General features: G+C 43.3%; 1 protein-coding gene across 1 annotated transcript; it reads right to left on the bottom strand.

The window, feature by feature from the left end:
* Positions 1-1,240: 1,240 nt before the first annotated feature.
* Positions 1,241-17,530, bottom strand: PARD6B (par-6 family cell polarity regulator beta). Its single transcript, XM_040459662.1, has 3 exons — positions 17,158-17,530; positions 12,555-12,777; positions 1,241-4,198 (listed from the first exon to the last, which is right to left on the bottom strand). The coding sequence occupies exons 1-3, from the start codon at positions 17,221-17,223 to the stop codon at positions 3,375-3,377; spliced, it is 1,113 nt and encodes a 370-aa protein (XP_040315596.1). The 5' UTR covers positions 17,224-17,530; the 3' UTR covers positions 1,241-3,374.
* Positions 17,531-18,092: the final 562 nt, after the last annotated feature.

The following is an 18,092-nucleotide window of genomic DNA, read 5'->3' as shown; positions in this document are numbered from 1 at the left end:
CATCACTAAATGATACACTGTCACAAATACAAAGTCAAGACTTTCAATGTCTTCTAAGTAACGCACTCTGTTTGGGAGCTCAGCTGCCAAATCACGACATACACACTCTCAAAGCTTCATCACCCACAATTAAACTTCATCAATCCAAAAGATGGGAAAACCAAATAACCAGTTGTCGCTAACCATTAGCTCCAGCAACTTAACACACGCAATCAGAACAGAGGGGCTAATTTTTCCTTGCAAACTTCTATGTTTTTCCTTCAAACTCAATTCTTTACCCAGAACTAGAAACTTGGAAGGGATTTAAGAACAAACAGCACTGGGGTCATATTTTGGGGGGTTAAAGGGGTATTTTAGTTCCACACCATTGTTTCATGGACACTGACACCCAGAGATAAACATAACACATTGAATGAAATCGATCTGTACCAATCTGTAGCAATCAATGACGTGAAGAGATCTATGTATATGATTATTGAGTTTTTACTCAGAGGATTTTCAATGTTTTTAAGTCGAGGGAAGGAATCAGAAGGATCATACTCGCCACTGGTTGGCAGAGTCAGCGCACATGATCAGCTAAGCTAATACAGTGATGAATTTGGGATCAGAAAGGGCTCAGGAGGAGGGTCTGATTTATCTCAGGGTTCTTCCATGGTCCAGTTTAAACTGGAATGAATCCAATCTGTACAGGCAGTGCCATACAGGGTGGTAATAAAAAGCATAACTAAGTGAATTTGAATCTCAGAAGATAAACTGTCCCATTACAAACTACTTTTGTCTTGTTTCAAATAATCTCTAACAATCCAAATGATGACTCTGAATGAGTATCACAGACAATCTCTCACACAATCCGAATAGCTACATTTTAAATGCTATCTTCCTATACATAATCATATGCTCAGACATGGTTGCAGTCAATGTGTATACAATTTGGTGTTTATCTTTTAAACATTAGAAGTTAAGGAAGCCAGAATACTGTTATTAAGCTTAGCATTTTTCTTCCTATTCATTTTATATAGTGAGTGCTTGGTAAATATTTGTTGGGGGACTATTCATATATTTGCAAACAAGAAAGTATCCTTTACACAAGTCTATCTTTATTTGTAAAAAATAATATACAACTAAAACTAATTTGATTTTTAAAATCAAAGTTCATTTAGTGATAATGTACATTTTATAATAAAATTGTAGTAAAATACTGACATTTGATAGTTTAAACAAAGTATCATTCATGTAAAAATCATGTTGCATGTAAAATTTAATTAGAAAATTCATAGTTCACAAAAGTACATATATTTTTGTTGATAGCTCATGAGAACATCATAAATTTACTCAAGATACAGAACAAAATTCACAGTTAGGCTTGACATTTAGTACTACAAAATTTTATGTGGAGTCCACTGATATTTTTGTTAATAAGGTACACCTGAAATAATTGAGACTGCCAACGATTTGACATTTTATTGTATAACCAAGGTCTATACTGGCTTTACAATACGTCTAGTAATCAATTATGTCACCAATAATTTAAATGAGAAATCTAGCTTAAAACACCACTCGTATATACCCTTAGCAGGATAATTAAAATAAAAAGCACTAGCAGCTTTGATTTCCATTTTCGTGAATACATACAAGACAAATCTGTACTTTATAGTTAAAATGTGTACAAAAAGTCAAGCCCTGAAGTATTTTTCCCAGGAGAGAAGTTCTGATGTTAAAACTTTGTTAAAAAAAAAAAAAAGGAGAGAGAGGTAGTGTGTGAAAGGATTTTTACTTAAAATGTTAAACCCCTGCACCGCTTAAAATATGCATGAAATTTAACCTATGTGTTAACATGTTCCCATTCAAGAGTCAAATTTATATCAACTCACAGAATGTTAAAGCTGGAATGCCGTTAAAAAATAGTGGTACAGAAGTGGAAGAACTTGGGTGACTTCAATGAAAAAGTACAGCGTCACATAATGTTGTGCGGTTGTCAGTTTAGTGGTGCCGCGAGCAAAATACATGAAGTGTTCTGAGTCCAGCCACCTTCATCTAATCCAGACTTCTTCATATGTTTTTACCAGAGAGAAAATATCCTTCAAAACGGAGCCATTAAATTCTTCATTGTTTCAATAGCACACAGTTGTTATAAAGGTATCCATCTGTCCTGGCCCTACCATAAAATTAATAATAAATAACTCAGAGAGGAAAATCCGTAAGCCACAGGGAACGTGTGCGCGCCCCACACTCTTCTTAGTTTCTATATACAAGCGGTGCTTGTGCACGTTGTCCAGTGGAATCAGGCGAGGGTTGGGAGCTAGCAGCCTTACCTTCAACTTGTCCTAAGTGGGTGCATCGGAAAATAATAAATAGCCTCATAAAATTAATAGCAACAAATGCTACCTGTCCAAGGTGAATACTATATTATTTCTCATAAAGTGTAGGCAGTGTCCCTAGAAATCCCAGTAAGGAAAACCCACGTATCTCATACAAAAAGTGCACAAGTTTGTCCTGTGTGTAAAAATCTCTTAATTTGGGTGCATTTTTTAACCCAAAATGATTCATACTACTCAAATACGTGAAAAGGGTATAAAAGCACGCCAACAAAACACTAACGACAAAAGGAATGATTTCAATGAGATGGGAATGAGATAGAAGAGATTAAGGGGGTCTCAAGTATCACCAGTTGATGGAACTGCCTTTTACAACGTTAAGTCATACACATACGGAATGAGTTCGTAAATAGGAAAGCTATAGGATGAACAAACTTTTAACCTGGACAACTGTTACAGTTTCTTAATTCAAGACCATGGCTTCAATGCTTTATGACCTAGGAAGCAATTCCTAAAAACAGTCAATTGGTTCGATCTCTGAGAAATTAGGGGGGGAAAGAAGGCATTTGAAAAAATTACTTGTAACCATTAGCAACGGAAGAATAACATTAAAAAATCAAGATAAGATACAAGAAACATAGGAGCTGAGGTCCCCAAGGTACCAAAGGACAGAATCGGACTTCTTCACATTAGAATTAAAAAAATGTATAGTTAAAAGAAAAAGCTAACTGGGCTCTGCACAGCAGGTTAAATACACAACCACTTTGAACAGAAATGATCTGGCCCTCTCGTAGTTCTGAGAACGTGCCCTAACATCCAGTTCTCTGTAGACAAAATAGCAAAAGCACATAATTTCATTAGCAAAGGCCCCTTTTAGACTTAAACTCACCTCTGACAAACCAAAGTTTGTATTAACAATTATCAAAGTACTATTTTAATAACATTTTAAGCTTGCAATATTATTTTTCTCATGCCTACTCCAGGTCACTGGTTCAGAGGTATATATGCTTTAAACTAGCCGAATTTACAGGTCCCTATGGTGACATTCAGACGAAGGTTTCATAGCGTTATGATCGTTCCGTCTTCTTCTAAGAGTTTTTGATCTGGAGCACGTGTTTCTGTACCTGTGCCACTTGCGACGGGGGCTAAGCTCACTTCATTAGAAGGAATAAAACCATTCTGTCCAGATTCAAAATTGAGTTCTATTTGCGTTAGTGATTCCAGGCTCTCGGTAGTGGGAACAGCTTTCGGAATCTGCTGCGGCACTCCGTTACCTTCAATAATAATGTCGTCCTCATCGCTGTCTTCATCCTCTGGCTCAAAGCTCGGTTCTGCCTGCTGGGGATAGCCCAGAAGGCCGTTATCAGTGGACTGGCCAGAGCTGCCACAAGTCCGACTGTTCCGGACAACATTGTTCCTCTGGTTTGCTGGTCTCACCGTGATGATGAGGTTGCGGCTGTTGGCGATCATCATGTCTGTTACTTGATCGAGACTCTTCCCCGAAACTTCTATGCCGTTGACTTCTAAGACTTCGTCATTCACAGCTAACAGTCCTGTGCTTTGAGCCAGGCCTCCGGGGACAAGTCTGGATATAAAGATCCCTGGGACCTTCTCTAAGCCATGAGGTGTTACCCTGACGCTGGAGCCATCCCGGATGTAGAATCCTAAGGGTTTCTCAGTGCCGTACTTGTAAAGACGAACCCTACGATGTGTTTCTGGGAGAATATCCACGTCTATAATAGAAGACACGGGTCTGAAGTCTTGGGGCATGCTAATGACTATATGTGGCTTTTTTCTATGGTTGTCAGGACGCAATACGTTGGTTAAAACATTCTTCTTCTTTATTAGTGTGTCTGTACCAAAGGCACTGTAGTCTGCTTCTTCTGTTTAAAAACAAAATATGATAATTATAGAGATACTGGAAAAACACCCATTTATCTACAGTTGAATCTATACAGAAGGGAGAACTCACATGCATTTGGTACACAAACAATTTAAATATTAGCTTCTAATCAGATCAAAATGTAGTGCAGTGGTAAGACTGCTGTACCAGAAGGAAACCACTAGGTGGCCCTCTCAAGTACACATCATAAAAGAAGCAAATGCTGAAGTTAAATCGGAGCAAGCTCAAAGGCTATTAAGCATTAAGAGGGCAAACACGATTCTGGTAAGTCTTACAAACCATTCTTAAACATCATTTCAGGGGCGCCTGGGTGGCTCAGTCGGTTAAGCGGCCGACTTCAGCTCAGGTCATGATCTCGGGGTCTGCGAGTTCGAGCCCCGCGTCGGGCTCTGTGCTGACAGCTCAGAGCCTGGAACCTGTTTCAGATTCTGTGTCTCCCTCTCTGACCCTCCCCCGTTCATGCTCTGTCTCTCTCTGTCTCAAAAATAAATAAACGTTTAAAAAAATTTTTTTTAAACATCATTTCAAATGCGTTACATAAAATGTATTTTCCCTTCATTTAAGAACCTCCAGTTTGCATATTTCTGATTCTCCTCGATGTAAAATGCGACACTTTTGAATCCCAAGGTAAATCAAGAGAATGAACCTGTAGGAGAGGCTGACTGGGCAGATAATATGCATTAAATGATAATGTAATAAGAGGAATACAGATCTAGAACGTAGGGATTTTGGTCTTCTGCAAATGTTCTCTTCCAGCTTTCCAGGGGGGAATTCTTCATCTCCCATTTTCCCACTTTGAAAGACGCTGAAGTGTAAGATTGTTAACTTTTTTCTTCACCGTGTGTGAAACAACGGGGGGGGGGGCAAAGGAACCTGTCTGGGTGGTGGGGACACAACCGGCGGGAAGGAGGACCCTGGCAGCCCCGAGCTGCTGCCTCATTTAACGTGCGGCACGGCCCCCTTGCTGCAGGCATCTTTCTTCCACTAAAGAAATCTGTGTGGCCAAATCCAATTTGCCACGGAGCCTTGTTTTTTTAGGTAAAAAATTTCTCATTTTTAAATGCTGATACCCAATTAAATAACAACAAAAACCAGCTTGAGCCAAATAACATCCGCGGGCTTGAATTCATTCTTCCAGCCAACAATCTAGAATTCTGATGTAAACTAAGGGAAAACGGGGCGCCTAAAACCAGATAGGTATTCTTAAATCACACTGTTGAAGGAAGGCATCTACAAACAAAACATCTCATCAGAGAATGAGGTAGAAAAGGAAATGAGATTGACCACAGGTACGAAACTTGAAATCATGTTTCAAAAATAACCAATGAGAAGAAATTAAAAAATCTTAGCCTCAGCTCCTGCTACAGAGAATAGTATCACTGTACTGTGTGGGACAGGGCTTAGCTTCCATTCTTTCCCTGCACTCTCACCTTCTATTGATAAATATTTCCATCTTTACTCTATAAACCAGGAAATCAAGGGTACAAAATAACCATTAAGAGTACAAAATACAGAGAAAGACTGGACCTGGATTTTCTTATCTGGCCAATACCTTATGCATTCACATAATGAGTATTAAGTGTCAGGTGTGGGTCTGAATATGGAGAACTTGGGTATTTTTTTCTCATGTTGCTTGAACATTCTTTAAAAGCTAGCTGCAGAGGGGCGCCTGGGTGGCGAGTTGGTTAAGCGTCCAACTTAGTTAGGCACAGGTCATGATCTCGCAGTTCATGAGGTCGAGCCCCACACCGGGCTCTCTGATGTCAGTGCAGAACGCGCTTCAGATCCTGTCTCTCTCTCAAAAATAAACAAACATTAAAAAAAAAAAAAAAAAGGCTAGTTGCAGATAAATGTACAAGACCAGGGGTACCTTAATTTTTGGCATTTTTTCCCCCGGGGCAAATTCTGTCTTCATTTATAAAATATGCATACTATGTTCCTACAGAGACAAATTTATTTATAATTTGGCTTTGGAAATTAACCCAGTGACACAAGAATCTTTTTGGCAACACTTGGGAAAGACTATCAACAATAGTCTTCTACTGAATGTATTTTCCCAAAAGTATCTTTTCATTTTAAAACAATCAATTTAAAAAAACCTACATAATATTTAGAAGGAAAATTCCACACTGGAACAAAATTAAGTTGCCTACATGGGAAACCTGACCCCCGCCCTCCCCCCAAAAAAGAAAGAACAATCCTAAATCTGCATAATTTGGCATTGCATCCAGACTGTTTGAATGCTCTCTGCTAAATTCTCAAAAGCAATATGCCCCAGTACAAAGGCACCTTTGTTCTCCCATCTAGCTAATCAGTTTCTAGCCACTGGGAAAAGAAATATTTTGGCAGGAAGCCAGGGTGCAGAGTGTTAGTTTAAAGTGTAAAGGTGACTGTCCACTGGGAACCGGGAGTTCATTTTCTACCTGAGTCTGTGTATCAAAGCACTGAACTCAGAATGAGATGGAAAGTTTGCAAACTTGGTTCACAGCAACCTCCCCGCCCCCCACACCGTAAAAACCCGGGCTTATGCAACAGTACATGATATAGGCTCAACACCTCCCTTATCCCAAGCCCGTCTCTCAGCCACAGCCTCAGCTAACTGCGATCATCACGGATCCACTTGGAATGCCTGCCAGGAGCCAAACTGCGGGTCTCCCTTCCTTACAGAAAGTTCCTGTGCTTTACTTAGAGAGGAGCCTTGCAGCCACTCCCCGGGACCTCTTACTCTTCCAACAGTTAATTCCGAAAGGCCTGGCTGTCTCATTCCTTAACGGACATTGAGTCGTGAGTCACAGATTCAGAACAGGGGGTAAGGGTCCACTAGTGACCTAGGGCAGGCACAGATACATGAAATAAAAGCCTACGGTGTTAAAGCAAATCTGGGGGATAAAAAACCCAAACCCTCCTATAAACCCCATCAGCATCCCTGTAGAGTAAACACAGTAACAGTTCACAGTAATCAAGAAAGTTCACGATGACCCATCTGAAGTTCGATGAGAAGACAGGGAAGAAGGAAATAATTTCTGAAATTATCCTACTCCAGGGTTGACAAACTTTTCCCCAAAAGAGCTCTGGAGTAAGTATTTTAGGTGTTGCAGGTCATATAGTCGCTGCTGCAAAAGCCACGATCAGTACGTAAAGGAAGGAGTGTGGCCGTGTTCCAAGAAAACTTTATTTACAAAAACAGCCAGCAAGCCTTATTTGCCAACCTTTGTTCTAATCCAAAATGGTTAAATGAACTAGATCTGGCAGCTTTAAAAGGATTAAATATCACCTAAAGCAACATTCAAAGTATGCAAATCCCTTCACTTCCTAATATAAGCAAACCGATCACCAAACGCCGAAGCTGCACTAGGATGTAGCCAGGCCCATCCCGTGACCAAGAAAAGGTGGGGGCTTGTTCTCATGGTGCTTGCACTCCACAAGAGGGGACTCCACAAGAGGGGCCGGCAACCCGAATTTCAAACAATTACGTTATTAGAAGGAGCCAAGAACTGTGGTTTGTCTACAGTGCACCGTAGGAGCCTGGCCTGGTTTGCAGGGAGACACAAGGCTTCTCCAGGGAAGGGAGGTTTGTGCTGAGACTGGAAAAGAAGCCAGTAGCTAATCAGGTAGAAGGGAGGGAAGAATGTTCCAGGCACAGGATCCAACGAATATAGAGAAGGGCTGGATGGGGCAGATGAAGAAGTCCAATAGAGAGGGGGGGGGAGGGGAGGGGAAGGAGCCAAGAGCCCAGTTAGAGGCAGCAGGGGCCCTGCAGACAAACAGGGCCTCTTTCCCTACACGGGGGTGTTGTTAAGGATTATGGACTTCAGCCTAGGGGCAATGGGAAGAAAACCAAAGGTTTGGGTTTTTCTACTAAGCTCACCCAGGCTGTAAACTGGAGAATGGCCCTGAGGGAGAAAATGGGGAGGCGCCGAAGTGATTTTGGATGGCCCCTGGCCTGGAGCAGAGGTAGTGCTGATGGGGAAACAAACGTGAAAAATAATTAGAACAGTTTTAATACTAATAGGCTCGGTGCCTGAGCAAAAGAGAGGCATGTGTCAAAGGTGACACCCAGGTTTCTGTCATGAGCAACTCGTGTCACAATTTCTTCTTTTTATTTTATTTGACCTTATTTCTTGGGCCACACCTTTAAACCATTTTTTACAATTTACAATTAAAATGCATATCCTTGGGGCGCCTGGGTGGCGCAGTCGGTTAAGCGTCCGACTTCAGCCAGGTCACGATCTCGCGGTCCGTGAGTTCGAGCCCCGCGTCAGGCTCTGGGCTGATGGCTCGGAGCCTGGAGCCTGTTTCCGATTCTGTGTCTCCCTCTCTCTCTGCCCCTCCCCCGTTCATGCTCTCTCTCTGTTCCAAAATAAATAAAAAAAGTTGAAAAAAAAATTAAAAAAAAAATAAAATAAAATAAAATGCATATCCTTTAGAGCATTTTTATTTATTTATTTATTTTTAATTAAAAATTTTTTTTTCAACGTTTATTTATTTTTGGGACAGAGAGAGACAGAGCATGAACGGGGGAGGGGCAGAGAGAGAGGGACACACAGAATCGGAAACAGGCTCCAGGCTCTGAGCCATCAGCCCAGAGCCCGACGCGGGGCTCGAACTCACGGACCGCGAGATCGTGACCTGGCTGAAGTCGGACGTCTAACCGACTGCGCCACCCAGCCGCCCCATAGAGCATTTTTAAGTCAAACCCTGACTCACTGAAATGGAGTCTTAAAGTACATCTGCAGAATAATGTCGAGTGCACAGTTTTAAGAGATGAATGGGGTGCCTGACCAGGTGTCTGGGCCACAAGACCATGTCTTAAGTGAGAGAGTGTGTAAAGGGAGGCCCTTCTAGTGTTTCCAGCAGACTCTTCTGAATAAATCCAAGATAAAAATGCATTTGTCTGAGATCATACAAAAACTGATGGTAATAGACCACGAAGTTGTGGTGTGGACATTCTGATCAGATCTGGGGAGGAGTCTGAGCACCACAACAGATCCCAGACTTGGCTGCCTGTCATGCGAGCTGGGAAGCTTTTAAACTCCAATAGGGGAAGGGGGTTGACAAAAGATCTGGCAATCTTCTCTGTGAATACAACTTTTAAGACACCAGAGACTTTATCTTCTTTTGGTTCTGCTTCCGATGATAATAGCCCTAGAGACGGGGTCTTTCTTCTAACAAATTATTACAAAACATAAAACCTTTCAAGATATGTAACAATAGTTTAAGCATTCAACTGTGACCTTTCAATTCAAAGAAACTCTTAGTAGAAGCATCAGATTTTCAATTAAAGATGTACTGTAAAAGACACAGTTTTAAAATTTTAAATGGTTCTGAAGTTTGTTTTTTAAAATCACTTGGTACCATATCAAACGTAATCGCTGCCCTAACGATTCCTAAACTGGGATCAAGAAGCCAAGAAAACAGAAAATGTGTTGTAATTAAGCAGTGAAATGTTACTATACGTAATGTCGTGCGTTATATTAGTTTCCTGACTTTAATGCCGTTTATTTATCATTTACATAAAATCGGCTTTCTACTTAAGCATCTGTTGATCTTTAAAAGAAAAAAAAGTATCACCGTGAATCACCAGGCACTGAGTAAGTCTGTAAGACAGACAGTAAAGATAACTAAGTTGCCCTTACATAAGGTGACTTCAGGTCTGATAAAGGTGGGAGGGTCAGGGGGCTTTGGCTAGGGCGGTCCAAAGAGACCCTTAGAAGAAAGTTGTGTGTGTTAAGATCTGAATGATGAGGAGGGAGCCATGGGAGGAGCAAGGGAAAGGGGGAAAGAACAGCAGAAACCCAGAGAGCAGCGAGCTTTCCAAGTCTGAGCCGGAAAGCAAGCCAGCCTGGTGGGCTGTGATGAGGGAGTAGGGGAACGGAGAAAGATGACGTTGTAGAGTCCAAGGCAGGAAGGATGTTATTCTGGGTAGAGTGGGAAGGGAGAAGGGGGGTTATAAAGCAGGAATGACTCGACCAGCTTACTTTTCTGCTTTCCTTAAGTCCTATTTGCATTACACTTGCATTTTTATTTATTTATTTTAATTTTAATGTTTATTTATTTTTGAGGCAGACAGAGACAGGATGCGAGTGGGTTAGGGGCTGAGAGAGAGAGAGAGAGAGAGAGAGAGAGAGAGAGAGAGAGAGAGAGACAGAGTCCGAAGCAGGCTCCAGGTTCCAAGCTATCAGCACAGAGCCCGACGCGGGGCTCGAAATTACCAGCTGTGACATCATGACCTGAGTCGAAGTCGGACGCTCAACCGACTGAGCCGCCCAGGCGCCCCAAATTACACTTGTATTTTTAAAAGCAAAAATATTCTGTTCAATGCACTACCTATTTCTAAATCAAATTCTAAGAGCTGTTCACTATATTGGACATTTACTTCTAGGGCAAAGAAAACTTTTGTTCACATAGAAACATATTTAAAAAGCAAATAGCAGAACATAACCACCCTTACCAGACATCAGGATTAATCCCACAATCGTTAAGTGTCACTATTCCAGTAATAAGCACACGTAGTGGTATAATCCAACTCCTAAAATCTAACAAAAAGGATAATCCAACAAAATTTTGTCGGATGGCAGGAGTTTAAACATAGTCACTCCTCACTTAAATACACGTTCCGAACAGCAATGAAGTTTTTAATGAAAATCACAAGGAAGGCCTACCACTCAATGATTCAGTTCTTCTGCTTAACACAAGTTCCGCTTGAATGTTTTGTCTTCTCTCCTCTACTGCCGTTCCTTCCTCTCCAACAGTCTCTACACAACCAGACAAGGGCCCGCTCCTGTCTTCATCCCTGCGAGACCGGATGTCCACTCTCAAGAATTTCAATCTTCTCTCACTAGCCTCTAGATTTCGATCATAAGTTCCAGTCTACTACTTCCAATTTCCTATGACACAGTTAAAACTCATCAGCCAAATAAGCCCCCCCCTTTTTTTAATGTTTAGTCTATTTTTGAGAGAGAGAGACAGACAGACAGCATGAATGGGGAGGGGCAGAGAGAGAAGGAGACACAGAACCCAAAACAAGCTCCAGGCTCCGAGTTGTCAGCACAGAGCCCGACGTGAGGCTTAACCCCACAAACTGCAAGATCATGACCTGAGACGAAGTTAGCACTTGACCAACTGAGCCACCCAGGCACCCCCCAAATAAGCCTTTTTTGTTCCAAAACCAAATCCATTTTCTTTCCAAGTCAATGTCCCTCTTCCAAATTCTGCTTGTTTATGGCACTGTCCCAGCCATCAGACTCAAATCCAGAAACCTATTTATTCTGTTTGAGTCCTCTTCACATCCCCACCATGCAGTGGGGAGCAGTGACTCTCAAGTACCAGATACGCCCCTTTCCTCACCTGCCTCCTCCACCGGGGCAGCTTCCCGGCTCTCTCTTCATGCCAGCTACTTGTCCTCTCCTCTAAGACTGCTGCTCACTCCATCTCATCCCCAACAGCCAAATTAATCTTCCTAGGCTAATACTCTAATTGTACTACACCACTGTTAGGTATCTACGCAATCCATCTCACGGGTCTCTGGGAAAATTAACGTGTGTGCTTCTAAGTATTTTGTGAACAGCGTAAATGTGACCCTCGGAGGTTTGTTGGTGGACTTCAGTTCCTCCAAACCTAGAAAAGCAGAGCTACAAGACCAGTGCAGTCCCAAAGCCCTGGGAGTGGTCCAAGGCTTATCAACCGATTGGAAATAAAGTTTCACCTTCAAGGGTAATCCCCACCCATTCTCTCAAACTGCTCTCTGGGTTGGTTTATAAACATAGAAAGGCTCTCATTATCCCGCCAATACTGAACTTGGTGCTGTCACACTGGCTTTCTAAACCTCTTCATTTACCAAAGACAAAGGAATAAACCCCACACATCAGGCCCATGTGCAGACAGGCAGACACGGAGGAGGCCGTAAAGTTTAAAAAAAAAAAGTTTTAAAACTCAAAGTACATTTGAAAATGCTTGTCCCACAGAATGGTTATTTCAAATGTTCTTTTGCAAGACTATTATCAGTGTTTAAATTCCTCCAAAATAATGGCTTCCTCTCTAATTTTCCAGATAACTAACTCACATTATTTCTGTGAAAAACATCCTAAATAAGTAACTTTCCTTCAGGTATCTATTAAGTAGTAAACACAGCATCTGAGAGTTCGTTGCCACCAAAAAAAAAAAAAAAAAAAAAAAAATTAGAATGTCTCTGATTTCAAAGTCATAGCCTTTCCAAAACATCTTTCTGAATGAACAAAACTCTATTCACCAAAGTGAATATTCAATGCATATACTATCAATGAGGAAAATAAACTACTTCTGTTTCTAAAACAATTCTTCTACACAGTGGTACTTACCCTTTTTTTGTATAAAAATCCTAAGTAGTGGGTTGGCCGTTGAAACAGCTTTGTGATAATTATCGTCATTGTTTATAGGTAGTAAGTCTCCATGGATGTCCGCATAGCCTACTAAAACGTCAACATTGGGTATCTTATGAACATGTTGCAGTAATCCATAAAACTCCTCAAATTTTCCAGGTTTGGATCTTTCCAGTGAAAACCGACGAAATTCAGCTCCAAACTATAAATACAATGAACACATTAATTAAAAACAAAATAAGTAACAGGACCCGATTTGAAAATGCACGCCACAGGAAAATTAACAGGCATGGTACTTCCCTTAATAAACAAGATAGTGGCAGTGACACAGTCGTTGGTCTGAACCCTCACTATCTGGAGATAAAACAGCATAAGAAAGGCACAGGAATGTGCCTTCTCACCGCTGCATCTCTGAGGGGCACTCCCTTCAGGAGATGCAGGCTCACTTCAACCCCTGGGGTACGCAGGCCTCACTGGGGACTGTCCTGCAAGGGTGACTCAGCTCAAACCGGTCTGGAGCCCAGATCTCGACCGGCAGTACTCTCCCCACTCAGGCCGTGCGGTAACAAAGATGCGCCCAACTCTTTATTTTGGCCATTAGCAAAAAGTACCTAAGTTTCTTCCCTTATAAAAGGGATTATGACTTCCCAGGACATATAAAAAAGGGGCTTTGAGTTTCTTGGCATTAAGCTACCATACAAATAGAGGTATATAAGAAATAGGTCTAGAGATAAGGAGTATCTTCCCTATGATAATGCTGGAAGAAAGAAGCTTTATTAATACATAAAATGTATATCCTACAACCACCCACATAACACAAGAAGTGGTTATGTGCTTGGCACAGTGCTGAGCCCTATAGATGGGCTGGGAGCAGGAGCTCACCCATTAGTGGGTAAAGAGGACAATGACATCAAAGAAACACCTCTATCAGACCCAGTATTTACCTTCACAATTCTGATTTTCGGGCATGTTTCCCTACTCTAGAATCACATCTCTGCTCTCCAAATGCCAGATGATTAAAGTGGCTGTTATTGAACACTAAGGACTGGCTTCATCTAGTCCCTGATAAACAGGATCTGTGACTTAATATGGGACTACCTTCCTCAATGTGGAAACCTAGGAAAGGTTCATCAGCCTTCCTCAAAAAGTGTCCTGGCCACAGAAGTCTAGAAATGCTATGTAACTATAATCACACTCTTAAGGAATCACTGTGGAGACCGGATATTACAGACTCAGTACAGTCCTACAGTTGATTTTTTTTTTTTTAATTTTAAACAAATGTTTGCCAAATATGTTCTACCACTGAACTTATTTTTCCTCTAAATATCTACTATTAACAAGAAAGATTAATGTATTCTAATGTAATGTAATGTAATGCTAACACAGCCTTAAGCATCATGCAGAGAAAGTCACCATCAGAATAATTTGAGAGGTTACAAATGTGTCAATTCATCTTCCCAAGGACCTATGGGATATCTGAAGTCACTGTCCTTATTGTATTTAAGAAGTTCATCTGCCTTACTAATACCCACACTGCTCACTAGTTTTAAATTAAGTTAAAAACTCCCTAAAGCTGACTCTTACCTCTAATAAATAATTTAAAAAGTTTCCAAAACACATTCTTGAAACACAAACACCAACATTTGTCAAGAATATAAGGTGACTCATACCTAAAACTCTCAAAAAGTTCAGTCACACCTTCATGTTTCAAGGTAAATAAAAACTGGGCAACACCCTTCATATCAGAGCTAGTCTTACGATGTTATCAAAAGTCACAGTTTCTCCTCCATTTTCTTTCTTCTGGTATCATAAGGCAGAGTTGCTAGTGTTTTCTGATTCATGCCAGGGTTATCACTTCTCCTGGTACATGTATAAGAGTAACATCTAACAACTGAACATTTTAGGGTTCCAATGTCTTTGCTTTTGCTAAAGCTTTTGGGTGAAAAGCTTCTGCTTAACATATTTTCCTCTTCCTTAAATGTTATGATAAAAACAATGAAAAACGGTATGGCTTCACGGCAGCTGTGCCCTTTTGCAAATGTTAGCAGAAAACAAAACCAAACAAGAGAAACTGTTATGCTTCTTGCAGAAAAACAGGATCAAGAGAACGTTTGACTACATAAAGAAAAATACTAAGAGAGAAAATCAAGACCCACTCAACAACTATCCACTATGTGAACCATTTATAACTCTTTTTTAGCCCAGTCTACTTTGTCCTGGCCACACGGAATTTGGCCTTCTCCCCTGGGAGAATGGACACCTTCTCTCAGCATCTGTTGGTACATCCGAGAAAAGCAAAGTTAATTTTGATATTGTCTGCCCACGAATAACAATCAGAAAATGTACAGCTCAGGAGTTGTCCCAAGGTTATTAAAGGATACCACCTTCAATATTGATTAAGAACTTTCCTAGGTCTGCAAAGATAATAAAGTTGACACACTGTCTTCTCCGCAGAAGTAAGAGAGATCCCAAACGTGGATCTGCACATCACCTGGTCCTGGCTGCAACCTCTTGAGGATCAGTTTTGTAAAAAGCTCTGATATCACCAAAGCAGTGACAAAGGGAAATACTGTTTCAAACATCTGTCCAAATATTTTTTAAATGATAAGGAGGACAAGTGTTTAATTTAATCCACTAAAAATAAGCGTGTCAACAATATCTATTTAAAACACAAGGTGTCACAGACACATTAAAAACAGGACCTAATGCTGTGTCTATTCATCGACAGCTAGAACAATGACAGAGCCACACTTCACTTGGTGCGGGTTCTCAGAATGCCTTGACTCTAGTTAAGAGAGGAGGTTCACTAACAGGGCAGCCTGACAGGTCAAATATGGAACATGTAGTAGACATACGTGTGGGAAAGATCCACAGATCAGCTGACAGCAGAGAAGGGGCAGAAAGCCTGAAATTCCAGTCCCCAAATGCTCCAGGTTTCTAGTCCAAGAGATAAATTACCACTTCACTGTATTTATCAATGCACCTAGACTCTCGACTCATTTTTCCTAGGATAAAAAAATTAAAGACTTACTACCAAGATTAGGACCACAAACTGAATTTTAAAATTATGCAATATCGTAAGTGTTTTTCTTTTCTTAACCTCAACTCCCACAGGCGCAACCTAGATTTATAACAGGAATGCCTGAGAAAGTTCAACCACTGGGCACAGAACCACTACTGCCCCTATGCAGCTCAGGAAAAACGTCTGTATATCTGGAGTCACCTTAACCCTTAGCTTAAGCATGTCCCTCCAATTTGCTATGACAGTTCCATGGAGGACACAGGGAAGAGTGTATTCCTTAAATTGCCATAACTGCATTTCTGTTCCTATTAAACAACGGTTTCTGCAACTAGTGCCTATCCTGATACAGAAGTTAAGTCACAAATAGCATTGTTAAATGATGTTAAAAAAAATTACTGCCAATATTCTTGATGTCAGGATCTCAGTTACAGCAACCTACACAACTCTGCTTATCAACTCTAGATAATAAAACCATTCTATCCACAGGCTCCCTGATTTTGTATTTGCCCTAAGTAGTCTTACATTCAATGACGTTTCATTATTTTTTAAGTGGATACGTGCTGTACTGTTCTCCCAGGCTTGTACGCGCGTTTTGGTTTTCTCAACTCTATTTTAAACGTTCTCATAAACATTTGTATTCTATGGAGCGTAGAAGTTACTCTGTAAAAAGGCTTTCAGGTTTTGTCATGAAAGCAGAGCTTGGCGAAGTCATCACCTTTCTGAGCCCTCTGTTTTCTCAGAGAAGCAAACTAGATTAAGCTCTTTTTGACCCTTCAACTCATGGAAATGGTTTTGCTTGAAAATGTGGTTGCCGAACACCTCCAGGTTCCAGCTCAAAACCCCCTTTTGGAAAGCATGGTCTAACTAATCCCTACAGACTACCCTGCTCAGGGAGCCTTGCGATTTAGGAATTCAGTGGACAGGGACGGAATCCTCAACAGACTGGGCATACCGCTCGGTCAGGAATGAAAACACTTGATGTGAAAAGGTAGCACGATGGAATGAAAAGCGCATCCAGCCTGAAACTGTAAAGTGCTACTCAAACGAAAGGTGATAGTGTTAATTTTGTAGATTAAACGCCTACCAAAGTTAGTGCTGGAAAAATCCCTAGCAGGAAGCAAAGCTAACTTTAAAAGGGCTCTTGACTTCACTGGGCTCTCCCTTTCACCAACTCGATGCACCCTTGAACCGCAGAAAGGGGTAACATTTTGTGGCCCCGCGGGTTCCAAATACTTTGGACTCACAGACCAGGAGCTAGAATTTCCCCCCCAAAGATTTCCTACCACCCAGCGCTCCCATCCCCGAACAGGAATGAGATTTAAGGAACGAGATTAAGTGCTCCACTGGTCTTCCCACCTGGGCTAGGGGCAAACCCAAGCCCCACCTTCGCCCCCTTCTCACCAAGTTTTCTCTCCGCTACCTCCTGCCTCCAAATCCCACTACCGCACCCCCCCGCCCCGCGGTTGCAGACAACGGGCAGCCCCCCTCAGGCCGCCCCGGCCGCCCCCCTTCCCCTGGCCCCCATCGGCCGGCGGCTCCGCCCAGCCCGGCCCCGCGCACCTTGCTCTTCACCTCCATGGTGCCCAGGCAGCCGCTGCCCGCTCCGTGCCGGTGACTGCGGTTCATGCTGAGGCCGGGCCCCGCGGCGGCCTCCTCCGGCCGGGCCGCCCCTCGGGAGCGCAGGGAGCGAGTGCGCGGCCGGCGGGCTGGGGACGCGGCTGCGGCCCGGGCGCTTCCTCACAGGCACCTGCAGAGGGGGCGGCCGCGGCCCGGGTCTCCGCGCAGAGCTCCGCTCGGCTGGCTCCTCTCGCGGCGAGACCAAGGGTCCGACTGGCGGCGCGGCGGGCGGGGACGCGACTCCCTCCCTCCGGGCCTCGGCGGCGGCCGCGACGGCGGAGAAGGAGGAGGAGGGGGCGGAGCAGAGGCGACAGGCGCCGCAGTCTCGCTCTCGGCCACCTCCCCCGCACGCCCGCGCGCGCGCGCACCCGAGCCTGGCCGGAGCGGCGGCGCGTGAGCGCGCTCACCTGCAGTCGCCGCAGAAGCCTCGGCGGCTCGCGCTCCGCCCACACCCAATAGGAAGCGCGCACCTGCGCCCGCGCCGCCAACCAATCGATACCCGCCTCGCGAAGCGCGTGGGCGGACCGCCTTCTCGAAAATCCCGCCCACCGCCCTGCGATTGGCCCCGCGCTGCGAGGGAGGGGCGGGATCACCTGAAACTTTGGGCCTCCTCCCCGGACCTAGCAGGACATCCATAAAGCGCATGCGCGGGCTCCGGCGTTTCCGTCTCGGGAAGGCCGGCCGGAAGCGTGAGCGCACCTGGAGAGGAGCTGGGGCGGGTGGGCCTTTTGCGCAAGCGCAGGCACGCGCCTGATCGCCCAGTCCCGGCGAGAGCGCGCCCGGCGCGGGGGTGTGCTGCGCGGCCCAGCGGGCTGCAGGAGTGGGGTGGGGCTGCTCGGTTCCCGCCGTCCCCCGCCCCTCGTCCGCTTTGGGATGCT

This window comes from Herpailurus yagouaroundi, unplaced genomic scaffold, assembly GCF_014898765.1.
Source record: "Herpailurus yagouaroundi ecotype Mexico unplaced genomic scaffold, PumYag 246, whole genome shotgun sequence".
NCBI classification, from domain to species: domain Eukaryota; kingdom Metazoa; phylum Chordata; class Mammalia; order Carnivora; family Felidae; genus Herpailurus; species Herpailurus yagouaroundi.
This window is presented reverse-complemented; position numbering and strand designations above follow the sequence as displayed.